The sequence below is a fragment of the Alligator mississippiensis genome, chromosome 5 (genome assembly GCF_030867095.1).
Source record: "Alligator mississippiensis isolate rAllMis1 chromosome 5, rAllMis1, whole genome shotgun sequence".
In the NCBI taxonomy this organism is placed as follows: domain Eukaryota; kingdom Metazoa; phylum Chordata; order Crocodylia; family Alligatoridae; genus Alligator; species Alligator mississippiensis.
The window spans coordinates 19,491,025-19,504,668 of record NC_081828.1 but is presented as its reverse complement, the minus strand read 5'-3'; the positions used below and the strand labels follow the sequence as shown (position 1 = coordinate 19,504,668).

The 13,644-nt window shown below is 38.3% G+C and overlaps 1 protein-coding gene across 3 annotated transcripts in view; it reads right to left on the bottom strand.

Moving 5' to 3' along the window:
• Positions 1-7,086: 7,086 nt before the first annotated feature.
• LRRC7 (leucine rich repeat containing 7) overlaps positions 7,087-13,644 on the bottom strand; it is a 350,868-nt gene continuing 344,310 nt past the window's right edge. For 2 of the 3 annotated variants that reach the window (XM_059727936.1, XM_059727934.1), the window contains one exon: positions 7,087-7,378. In XM_059727936.1, coding sequence (XP_059583919.1) covers positions 7,271-7,378 — 108 coding nt within the window. In that variant the 3' untranslated portion in view covers positions 7,087-7,270. The remainder of the gene's footprint in view (positions 7,379-13,644) is intronic. The other variant, XM_059727935.1, reaches the window with a different exon arrangement.

Here is a 13,644-nt window from a genome sequence, read left to right as displayed (position 1 = left end):
GTGTCATACATAAAAGAAAACTGGAAGGATACAACTTGCATGTGCAAATTAACTAACAAGATAATTGATTTCACTGAATCAATAGATTTAAAATATAGTTTTAAAGTACCTTTTTGCACATAAACTGAAGCAGCTTTTCAAGTTCATTAAGTCCTTATACTGCAAAAACATTAAATACATTCACAATCTATGTTAATAAAGTAGTAAATATTTCTTCATTCAGCTTTATTTACATCAATACTGTAATTAAACTGAAAAGTACAGTTAATTTGTAATATAGCAATCTTTTAACACATACAAAAATGACAATTTTTTGTATATAATTTAAGCTCAAAATCACAATTATCTCAAAATATTAATTACAATACAGCCATCTCCATCATAATTAGACATGTCTTTTATAAAATGGTAAAATTTTTAATAAAGTAAGCTGTTGGTTTTGAACTCAATACAGTACTCACAAGTAGAAAACTGAGCCGATAATTGTTTTGACCAAGATTTCAGAGTAAAGCCACCTCGGCTAGCAAAGAGACATAAAAGGCCCCAATTTAGAAAGATCAAGCCTCTTGTGCTGCACTGTTGTGGCTTGGTGGCAATGCTTCAGCAAAAGCCTTTCACGGGGCATGTAAATTCTATATGCAATGAAATGGTGCGTATTAATATATAAGTTGTCTGAAGCCATTTGATGTACATTAAATGTTCACAATGATTGACAACATTTTTTAAAGACAAAAGAAACTTTAAAATGCTACTAGGATTAAATAATAACATTTGAAAACTTACTTTTGCAAAGATGGAATTTCATTGAAATCTGATCCAAAATTCAAACAGCCACTCAGAAAATAAAAGCTCTGGTTCCCTTGCCTGGCCTCTGGGTGTCACTGTTGTGCTGCACACATGTAGCTGTAACACCATTTATTAAAGATAGCAAAACTGGAGTCATAAAAAAGAGCAATTAATTTATATCCTATCCAAACTACTGTCCTGAAAGTTGTATTGTTACTCTTATGGTCAGCTTATACTAGCAGTACAATTAAATAATCATTTTTGCTGACTGAAAAACAAAATGTATGGTTTCATTCCACTTGTTTGAAATAAAAATTTGGAAGTTAAAAGGTGATTGGAAAGTGACTGCTGTACTAGGGGACTGAGTGCACTGAGACAGATTTCATGGATGACATGGACTAATTTTAACTACTGCCTCTGGCTCTTTTAAACATAAAAAGCCAGATGTAGATGTCCTTATAAGAACTACCTGTATTGAACAACTGATGGTTAAGCTAATTCACACTTTTGTTCTTCTATGGCTTGCCTGGGTATTTCCAAGAGAGGCACGTACTGACGTCAAATATAGATCCCAGTACACTTACAGGTGTAAGCTTGAAAATACCATCTGAGTGGTAGGGTGGCCTGGTTTACAAGATCTCAGGACTGCTTGTATTATTGGTGACGTACTCCTAGTTCTCTATTTTCTCTGGTTGGGGACATGCACATACTCTGTAGCAAAAGTGGGTCCTATGTTTGTTTTGAACATTCACATGTACAGGGTAGGAAGGGAAATTATGACTTGTAAAGCAGCTTGTTTGTTTTAGTGAGTAAAATACACATCTTATGTCAAAAGGGAACAGTTAGATTTAGAAGCAGAAGGGATGTTTAATATAAGGGGGGAAGAGTTATTCAAAACAGAAATAGGGTACTCAGTGCACTCCACATACGGACATAGTAACTTTTATGGCAAGCAAATTTCCTAATCATTACATTAAGATGGGGCAGGGGAATTACTGGTGCCCTGGAAGAAGCTACATAGTTGTAAAAGTAATTAACCCTTGTGAATTCTTTTCTTCTTCTAAGAAGAACCTGCTACTGTCTAGAAATGTCTTTTCACCATGGGAGATTCAACAAGCAGCTGACAGCTACCAGTTTTACCAGCTACATCATGGATGCACAGCACTAACCAGCCTTAAAATATTAACTGTACAAGCCTGTAAGCAGAACTGAGACACTGTCTCAAGCTTCTTTAGTGGGATTTCATGTATTCACCCACTACTTAATGATATAATGTAATTGTACGTATATAATGTAATTGTACAAGAGGGATGGACAGCCATGAATAAAAAGGAGATGGACATATGTTTTATAAATCTGGAGTAACAGAAAATCCATTTCAGTGTGATATGAAAGTTTGGCTGGGAAGGTTTAACTTTTCCATTAAAAGTGACTTTTAACCTTGATCAAAGCAACAATAAATAATGACAAAATGTGTGTGGGGGGGTGGGGGGGAATTAAGGTATTGCGTTAGAAGCTGTAAAACGTCCTTGTGACCTGTTTTGCTATGTTTTTTCTCATTCTGAGAAAGATTTATGGATACAGAGGCATTTTGCTGGAGTATACAGTTCCTACCAACAGAGGAGAAAGGTGTTTTAGGCTCAGAAGAAGCCTAGAGTAATTAGAACATATTCCTAAAAAAATCTGGGAACTGGATTCTATATAAAGCTGGCAACACAGCAGACCATGCAGTCTCCTCAGCCTATTATTATTATTTTTTAACCTGGTGAATATGCTGGTTGCATTAGCTAATATTATTATTGCATTAGCTAATACTGATTTGATTGTTACTTTTTGTTAAAAATGTGCAGTTTTTGGTTATAAATGTTCACACCAGTTATGCAAGCTGTATCAATTTGATGTAGTCAAAGTAAAGCAACAATTTGGGTTTTTAACCTGTCACTTAGTTACTCTATCTTATTGCGCTTCTAATAGCATCGTTTTAATGTAAGTTTTAATACTAAGCATTCTGTGTTCCTTAAAAACTGCTGTAAAATCAGAGGAAGGGAATTACAGCATGGTCCTCCACTTTCATCCAGGCCTTATTTGGTGATCACTAGACAAGCATTTGTTGTGCAAAAAGCTAAAAAGCAGCCACAGTTTCACTGCTATCAGAAGCGTTACCATGGGAACAAACAGCACAGCTAAAACCTGAAAGGAAGCTTGGAAATAGAAAGGGTAGATGATTGGATGGAAATTTGGACTTTCCGGTTTTTATTTCTTAAACAGCACGTTTCAGTCATTGTCACAAATTCTCATTAGTGGTTATAAACCCTGAGCTAGTACACAATATGAGACAGCACATGAGGTTCAAATAGCCTGGGCCAAAGAAACAATCTGTAGTGTTGAGGCCAGGGCTGCCTACAGCAGAACGCTCTGATTAAACATGAAAATACCCACACATGAAATGCCCTCCAGGGAGCAGTCATAGATACACTACTCATCTGCAGCTGGCACTTGCTTGATAATCAAGTTTAATAAGCTTGCAGAGCCAAGGCACTCACATAATATGTGACAACCTAACCACACACCTTCCTGTAATGTTATTGCTTATATACAACTATTGAAAACCTTCCATAAAATACAAAAAGCGTAAGTTCTGTCAAAGAAAGAATGTAAAAGCCACATTATTCTATGAGCACTCTCAGAGCATTGCTTCTGCCAAATTGCATATAAGGCAACCCCCCACCCCCAAAAAAACAAAACCCAGGAAGGGTTTGGCTACATCATCTTGAAACTCAGCATCTGTGTGTCCAACATACAAGCTGCAACTCAGTCTCACTTAGCAGATAAAACTCTCTTGGAGTCGATGGGAATCTTGCTCAAGAAAGGCCCGCAGAATTAGGACTTAAATGATTCCATGGGAATATCAGGTTTCATTCCTAACTGTAGCTCCCCTGCAATTATGATCTATTGAAGAAGTTTGCAACAGTTGAAATTCAGAGTTGCATGCAGCCCACTCTATGCTGGCCAAGAAGCAGCTGTGATACAGCAGGGAAGAGTTAAATATTAGGTATGACAAGGCTCTATTGCAAATTACTTTTTATCTTGTAACTAGCAGACCTACACTGATTATTTCAGTGCATTTTGTGCAATAAAAACACCCTAAAAATAATCAACAAAATGTGTCTCACAAGCAAGACATCTGTAGATTGCTTGCCTTTTATCCACGTTTTGTCTATTTTGTAGGCTGTCTTGGACAGAACACTTTTCATCCCATTTGTCTCTGTAAAACCTGAGAACACTGTTGATGCCAGATACATATTTTATCCTGTAACATGCCTCAGGAGATTGTCTTCTAGTTTATCTTGGAGGTGGGATGGTTGGCTGATCATGTTTTGTAGTATCTTATTAGGCTATAACATAGCTCAAAACTAACTTACTGATTTACTCAATTGTCTTAGCAAAAGTCACTGAAAATACATCTTCTCTCTCAAGATAAACTCCAGTGAAACTCCTAGGGAATGACAAATACATTACTTTTAGTATCGTTATATTCCTTAAGAGTAACTTTCTGCTGGTTAGAAATGAAGACCCTATTTTATTAGGAAGAACATCTCAGTTTGAATACCGGCCTGTAAAATTCAAGGCCAATATGTTGCTCTGTTACAGAGGCACATGACGTCAGGACTTTTACTCAGAAGTAGAGCTCTATCTCTGCACATTAAATGATACACAAAACTAAGTAAATCATTTGCTATAAATAGCATTGCTGAAATTAGCCATTCTTCTAGCTCAGACTTGTGACTTTAATTTATTCAAATTCATTCAAATTTATTTGCCTTAGTTATCATATGGTTTATTCTATGTAATTACATGTGTTTGGAACAAGAGTTGTAGATTAGCTATGGTCAGATAGGTCACATGATCTTGTTTTGTTCCCTGATAGGTGAATGAAAAGCACTTCTGCTGTGAAGACTTATCTGTACAAAGTGAAAACTTATACCTGCATCTTTGGTATTAATTTTCTATCAGTGTTTGTACTAATAGGATTAATTATTTATTTTAAGTGGGAAAAAGAGGGGAAAAAGCACACAACATTTTAAATGATAAGAAAACTGATGTGAAAATATGAAAGTCCAGCTTTTTAAATGTATTGATTGCTTAGGTACCTAGCTCCCATTAATACATCTATCTTACCTAATACCTACTGCTTATACTTTAAATACTTCTGAAGATCTGGGCTACAGCCTAATTCTGCGTACCTACAAACTTGAACAACTGTACATACATATAACTGCACATTTTCACTGGCTTCACAACTCAGTTTGTCACTCGGATGAAGACACTTGATTATATTGTGTCACACTGCAACATCTGCCAAATGGTTGAAAATAAATGAAATCCAAGCAAAACAAAAGACCTTTGGGAAAGATGCTGGTTGGTCACCATGTCTGGTTTAGAGACTTGAGGCCAGATGCCTTAAATTTACCATTATGAATTTCTATTAATACACAGCTCCATTCATACATCATGAACCTTTCAGAGGCTCAGAATTACCAGGTCACAGAAGAAGGGAGAATATGATTTGAAGGATCTGAGCAGCTCTAAGGTCTAGTACACACTTCCATAATCTAGACAGTGTTAGGTAGGAAGGGGGCTGAAATAAGTTATGGAGTCTCCCCAGGATTTTGGGGATCCTTGTAGCATAACCATGCTACAGCTCTGTGAGCAATACATCCTTCCTGTTCTCAGCTCTGTCCTCTGTGTGCAGCCTGAAGTTTGTCTCCTGCAGTTCTTGTATGGGGGGGGCGAAGTGGGGGGCAGACTTCTTTCTGCTGCTACAATCCTTGTACTTGCCATAAAATGACTGGTGCAAAGTGCAGTCTCTTACCAAACTCTTCACTGTAATTATTCCTGATTTACTCCTGCTTGAAAGGAAATTCAGGCCCAGAGAGTAGACAGGGTTTTACATACAGTGATATTATATTATTAAAGTCATGTTAGTTTCATTCAGATTATAATGAAATGAATCAACATGTGTCAGATGGGAGGAGACAGAAAAGATTATATTTTTGATAAAGTTCTGTAAGCAATAAAGAAAAATGTTCAATAGCAGCCTTTAAAGTCTGACATAGCCACAACTGCTGTAAAATTTGTGGACTTTTTAAAATGTTCCATTAAAAAACTATTAAAAAATCAGACCACTTTACTTCCTATCTTCCAAAAGTCTCGAAACGGATGCTCGTTCTCGCTCCTATTAGAGTTCATGACCATTTTGCCATTGACTTCAATGGAAACAAGATTCAAACTTACCCATAGCAAAGAAACTGATTTTCCACACTGTCAGTCACAGAAACGATAGACTTGGATTCTTAGACTAGCACCAGTTTAGCAGTGTTGTTCAGCATCTGTTCTTCTCCACTTGGAACTGTATTGAGGTTTATCTGATAGTATGTAGGTAGCATATCTCCAGGAAAAAAAACACATTTTAAATGCTCTCTGTGGGGTGTAATCCTGCCACCCTTGCTAAAAATTATTGTACTTCAAGTGCCCCATTGATTTTAATGGGATTGCTAGTCTTACTCAAATTAAATAATAGGAGTAAGACCATCACAGAACTCTTACAACAGTGGCCCAGAACAAAGATCTTATATATAAGGGTGCAAGAAATGGGATAACATCTTAATTAAATAGATAATTTTAAATAATTAAATTCACAAAAATAAAGCATAAGGTTTCCTGTCACCCATTACTTACTGCTTATATTTGAGATCCATCACTATCTAAAATTATGTTTCCATTTATTCAGCTTATACATCAGCCAAAAGAAAGTTAGTTAATTTTTGTTGTCTAGGCTATTTATCTTTAGGTCCCAGAGATGAAAGTATAGTCTATGGAATATTTCACCCCATATTGTTACAATATAGCTAATTAGTATGGAGCCAGCTCTAAACACTGTATATATACAGTTATTTCCATAAGGCATAGTATATATTTGCATTGAAAATAAATCAACATACTAAATTTAATTTTAATATATACTTTCTTCGAGGTGTCTATGAAAATATTTTTCTCTATACTTGTTTGTTGTGAATCATGATAGAAATATCTTATGGGAATTACAACTCAATATATTTTCCTTTATAAAGGCATATACAACTTTGAGGCAGTGTTTTTGATGGACAGCAGAAATTCATAGAGAGCTTGTGTGTGCTTCTGTGTTCTGAAATTGTATGAAATCCACTTTGAGAAGTAATTTGATTAAAAAAACCTGCACCAATGCACAGCCAGAGGCTGACAATTAAAACTGATACGTAATCACATGACCAACATATTTATAGTTAGCATTTTTCAAGATGATCAGTACTAACATATAATATTATACATTTGGCACTAATGTTTGCCATTGGTCCAGCAATTGGCAAAATTTGTTTCCTATGTATAAATTTCTGTTTGAACATTAGGTCTGGCTAGACATATGTTTACTATTTATAAAAAATATTTAGACAGTAAGCTCACGTTGAATAACTAGGTCTACTGTATTCTGGAAACTCTTCAGTAGTAATACTGCTTTCTCGTGTTCCATATGTACAAAACTGTGTCCATTCGCCTGTAAGACACAAACAAAAACAGGAAAATCAAATGAAATTCTGTTTAGAATTTTTCTTCTTTTTTGAGATGCTTGAAATTGAAGTTAAGGATCACAGTGCTTCAAAAATTACTAATAGTGCTGGAAGACTTGTGTTTACCTTGATTGGTAGAATATGCAATTCTGTATCTTACAAAGAGCAACAGTAAAACTCAAAGGAAATATGTTTAATGTAGCAGTTTGTGTTTTATTTTTTAATAAGTGCCAGGCGTGTGCTCACTCTATCCATACTATATTACAGATGGCATTCACCAAGGCGTAGATCCTCAAGAGTGCTTAGGTGTCTAAAGAAGCAGATGATGTCTAACTGATGGCTTCAGGCACCTTCTGATAGCCTCAAAACTGCTAGTTAGCTGTTGGCTAATCCCCAGGTCAAGACAAAGCCTCAGAGGAGTGAATCAGGTTTCTCAAAATGTACTAGACGGATACTATCCCATCACTAGATTGATACCATCCCATTAAACTAGAAGGATACAATGTGATCAGGCCATGTTTGGGGTTGATGTATCCACCTCTGGATAACTGGGTGCTTACAGGAGTCTCCTGGAATTTGAGATACCAAGGTTGTAATCCCTACTCTTCTGATTTGGAGCAGGAACTTCAATGAGGTCTCCTATATTCTGAGCCAAATCACTGAGCTATTTGGTTGGTGTCTCTTTCTTCTTTGTTGCAGGTATTCCTCTTTGTATTAAATAATTTAAAACTTATTGGGCCAGAGACAATATGAAAGAAAGAGGGGCTGACTCAACAGCCCAGTAATTAGGATATACCATAAATGTGGGAGACTGAAGTTCAAATCCCTATGCCAATAATTATTATACAAATTAAAATATCATCCACAAGGGAGACCCACCACAGACTCTGCATAGCCTAGTGACTAGGGCACTCCTCTGTGTTGTGTTGGGGGTTAAAGTCTTTGCACTGATTCAAGTAGTCAGGATTTGAACTAGGGTTGGGTATTGGACCAGTCAAATAAAGTTTGGTCAATTGGCCAGTCAAATATTGCTCAAAAACTGTAAAAACTGCCAATAAGTCCAAATAATATATAGAAAACGCATACATCTTCTATTAAGAAATGTATCAAAAACAAGAAAAAAAAATCTCATTTCTGTCAAAACTATAAAAAATGTAGGGTTTTTTTGGTAAAATTGCTATAATCTTTGACCTGTCCAAAAATATGCAGTCAATTGACAATATTTGACCAGTCAGTTGATCAGCTTGCCAACCCTAATTTGAACCCATGAACTCCCACATATAGAGTATTCTAACCACTAGTCTGTCAGTTAGACCTACTGGCAGCACACCTACTGTTGGCTATGGTGTAGGGCTCTTTGCACATTGTTTCAATAGTAGGATGGTGTATGTGCTTGTATGCAAATGGCACTTAAGTGCCTAACTCCAGGAAAAGGTGCATAGCTCAGGATCCTGAGCACAAGGAGTCATCTCTCTCACTAGAATTCTCACATTTTCTTTGATTTTATTAATCACTTAGCCATTCTTCTTTTCTCTGCATTTCACTTCCAGGTGCTTTGGCAGCCACTTTCTGAGCCAGTCTCAGAATCGTCCCCTTGGACTTCATGAGAAGAGGGGTGTGTGACTTGAAGCTGAACAGAACATTCTACTTGGAAGCAGAGTGCCTAGGAATCAGGCATGCTTATGCAGATCTAGCCCTGAATTTCCCCATAAGAATAAAGCCACATTCATTACTTGGCATGCAGAGCCTTGCTAACCACAAGCAGCAACACAAACATGAACAAAGGGAGTTGATGCATATAGTCCTTCCTTTTTTCACAATTACAATGCCCAGGACAATCTTGCTGCAAATTCTTAACACAACAGACTATTTGTTTTCCTCCTTTCAGGACACAATACTGACTTCTTGACATAATTTGTTTCCAGCGACTGTGCAAGCACTATGTACAATTCTATATATCATTTCATTAGTGCTAATTGTCAAGTATGTAGCAATTTCTGGCCATTGATCGCAGATGCAGTTATCAAGCTGGTTAGCATGGGGATCCATTTTTTATTGTTATCAGTTTATTGTTTTTCATTTTGTTGAGCATTTTGAAGTTTGAAACATGCCACTAATTCCAAATAAAGAAACTGTTGAATGTGAGAGGGGCTGCAAATGATGAAGCAGCTGTATACTGGTCCAGCTAAGAGAGGATCCCCATTGTCTTCAACAAGTGAAAGATCAGTCCCCTCTAAGGGGGGATTACATAGAAGAGTTAATTTTATTTTGTTCTTTGTAATGCATAAAAAATTCCTGATCTCAAAGCAGCAGTATTGCTGAAATGTCATGCATTAACATATAAATCTACCATACAGATGCAAAAGATGCAAACTGCTATGGGTGAGGAAGCAAAGGAAACTGTCATAACAGTTACAGCTACTATAAAATATAGAAAAGGAAGTAACAGGCGGTGCCAGGATGGACAGAAAGGCAGTATGCAATAAGAAAGTACACCCTTTTTACTCATTTAAATATTGTTTTGCTTAATACAATAAAACCGAGTACAAACTTTCAGGGCAAAGACTGTTTTAAAGACTTTCAGCTAAAAGACATCAATTCTGTGTTAAAATCAGGAAGACCTGACATTCAGGGCTCTGATGCCTGCTTGGTCCTGATATAACTTAGAGGGGATTTTAAGGGTAACCCCTTGTTACAGCAGTTTCACACAGTACCCATGCTCTTCTCCACTACAGAATAAGTGTAACCACAAGACACTATAGCCACACCCACTCACAAGCTGCCCTAAGCCAGGGTACTTTGGGTCAACACTAGCCACTAGAGAATCCTTTTTAACCATCATGTTTTTCCCAGGATGCCAGTCCATCAACTTTACATTTCCAAAATAGCCTAAAGAATTCACAAGTGTAGAAAAAAATATTTTTTAGTGAGCATTTAAATAATCAACAGGCAAGAATCTTCTATTTTTTTCAGCCAATGCACCATATCAATTTCTCTGATAAAAGATCACTGTACATATTTGCACACTGCATAGCCTTTTATTTATAATAACTAGACCATATGTATATATTACAACTAAGACAGAGTATCAGTAAATACAGTTGAAAAGGGGGTATGTTATAATGACGTCTAAATCTCCAGGAAATACTTAAGATTAAACTTAAATCCAAATATATAAAATTACAGCTATGTATAGTAAGGACACTCAAGCAACCCTGACTCCACCCTGCAGAAATCATTTAATTAGGATTAATGCATTTTGGTGTTTGTTGTCCCAGACTAAATTAAATGGATGCTTTATGGCAAAATAGTTTTCCTTTTCTTCCCAGAAATCACCATAGGTGTTTAGTGAGAGGTCTCTGGCCCCATTTTGAAGGGATGGAAAAAAAGGGGTCTGGGCCTTTAAAACAACCAGCCCAGCCCAGGAGTCCTGCCCCTATTAAGTTATAAAAGCACAGGGCCAAGAAGTACTAGGCAGAAGGGTCCTGGCAATAGAGCTTCTCTTGGCTAAAGCTGAGGCAATGTCAACCCTGGATGCAGTGAAAATGAGTAGGTCTTGGGAAGGGCTAGAGCTGGGGAAAGCCCAGCAGTAAGACTGAATGAGCCTGGAGGCAGCCTGATAACAGGAGCCTGCATCAAGGACTATGGGGTGACTGGAAGGGGAGCAGGAAGGCTGCATTTAGGAAGCAGCAGGAGGGGACTCTGCCGGGTTTTGTAGCTAATTGGAGAAAGTAAACTGTATGGCTATTGCCCATATTTGGGGGCTGGTTTTCTCATGGTGGGGAGGGGGGAAAGTGAGGCTGTTGGATTACTTTGGAGTGAGTCATGTGGGGCAGTCCTGGCAAGTCAGCCTTTTGAATCATTTCAGGTGAGCTAGCCAATTGAACTACTTTGCCATTTAGACCTTTCTGTGAGCATACCATTTAAACTATCAGAGGGTGGAGGATGCCCCACTGAGAAGGCAGATGCTAATCGAGGCCAAGGGCCCTGTGATGTAACAGAAAAGAGGCAGCCAGCATGATCGCAAATAAAACAGCATTTTCTGACAAATGTTTGGTGTTCCTGTGTTTTTAGCCTCACCACGATGTTTTTCCGTAAAAGATATAAAAGCCCGGGGGGGGGCGGGGGGAATCCACCAGCCTCCAGTGCCAGCTGAAGAAACCCCAGACCAAACTTCCTCTGTTACCTCCCCCGCCTTCCATTCTGAAGACAGAGCGGGGCTGGAAGGGGGAGGGATGGGGCTAGGGGACAGTAGCTGCAGACTTGCGGCCATTCCAAATTGCAGCTGAATCCCCCAACCCCCAGGATTCAACAGCAAATATCTGTTGGGTCCAGGAGGTCACTGTAACTCATAGCAGTTCCTGCAAAGCGCTATGAGTTACAGTGGGGAGCTGCACTTCTGTCTGAGCCTTTTCAGTTTCCCATCATTTTCCTACCAAGCTAATAAAAAGTTAATGACAGCCTTTAAAAGGAGGATTTTTTTGAGGAGAACGGATGCTTACTCGTGAGTCCTATCAAATAGCGTGCATGTTATTGCAAGGTTCTGACACACTTTACACAGGGCAGCTGAATTTGCTCCTTCATTACAAGCAAATCTCCCTTTTATTAACCCAGACACATTCTAAACATACTCTACAATAGATTACATTATGCAATATTGCTTCAGCTCAGAAGACCAGCTCAGAAAAGGGATCAGGAGGTAACTCCTTCAGGTGAACTCATTGCCATTTGCCATTTTTACCATTTTTAAGGAAAAAAAAACCCTGTATCAATACTAACATATTGCTAGGCTTGCCACACATCCATTCCAAGTTTGGTGAACAGAATTTAAGGCAATCACTAGGTGATAAAATCTGAAAAAGGAAAGCATAGTGGCTGGGTTCTGGATACTTTGCCACTATGTTGTTATTAATATAGTGTGTCTGGGGCTGGACAAACATTCAAGAATTCGCACCTCAAGGTTCTTGCAACTGAACTTGGACTCTGACAATACAGAACAATCAACCATACATAACAATCCAGATTGCTGGTAAGTGAATATTATGATTTATTGTAACTGATTTTTGGTCAGGTGATTTAGCAGTATTTAGTGTGGGGTGAAGCTACCTCAATCCAAACAATATCTATGGTGGAATTTTAGCCCAGTCTGGCACCTGGCTGTTTGTTACTATTTAAAGCATATACCTAGATTAGGTATCTTTGTTAGTTCACAGAAGCTGGATTAGTTGCATTTTGCAGCACTCTCTCTCAAGGTGACTTCATACTATGGATCACACAACCGTCACCTGACCATCACGTGCTATCAGGCCTGGGCCAAGAAGATGCTCAGCAGTTGTAACTCTTGTGGATTTTGGATGGTATTTTTAAAGAAGCCTCAAAGACAGTGGTTCTCAACCTCATTAGACTCAATGAACCTGTTGGGAGAATGTCAGCTCTTAGCTTTCACTTGCTTTTTGAGTAAGGTAAAATTACAGAGCAATGCTTCTACTGCGAACCAGTTGGAAAAGTTTGAACACTATCCTATTCCTGGGTTTATCTTGTGAGTCATGTTTGCACACCTAACACTGCTAAAACTGCATGGCACCTTAAAAACAATCTCAAGGGAGCTCAGGGTGCAATGGTATCCTTGTTGAGATTCACTGCTCTAGGGGCATCCAAATTTCTCAGAAATTAAATATGAATTGGGTGCCTGAATCCCTTATGCTCCTTCAAGAACCCAGCCTAAATGGACACTGAATTAGCCAAGGAACAATGATGTTCAGCTTAACTCTTCTTTTCTTTCCCACCCAAATAAGCAGAGGAATGTAGGACATTGTTGTGAAGTGCAGTGTAGAATCATATCCTGAACCTCTTCTAGGGCTGGTAAAGTTTAAGCCTCATCCATCTACTTCCAGAAGCTACACTGGGCTGCTCATTGAACAAGGGTGGACATGGACCTCCTTTGCATTATTTGCCCATTTTCCTCCAATAGTTTCTGCCTGTAGAGCAGGCAGGTTTATCTCCTGCAGTGCTCACCACCAGAAGGTCAGAAGCCAGAATAGAAAGTGAGGGTTGGAAGGGACCTCAGGAGGTCATCTACTCCAACTTCCTGCTCAAAGCAGGGCCATCCCCAACTAGATCCCAGCCAAACCTTTGTCTAGCTGGGTTTTGAAACCCCCGAAGTATGGATCTTCCACCACCCCTCTGGGTAACCTGCTCCTGTGTTTTACTACTCCCCTAGTGAGAAAATTCTTCCTAATATCTAACCTAAACT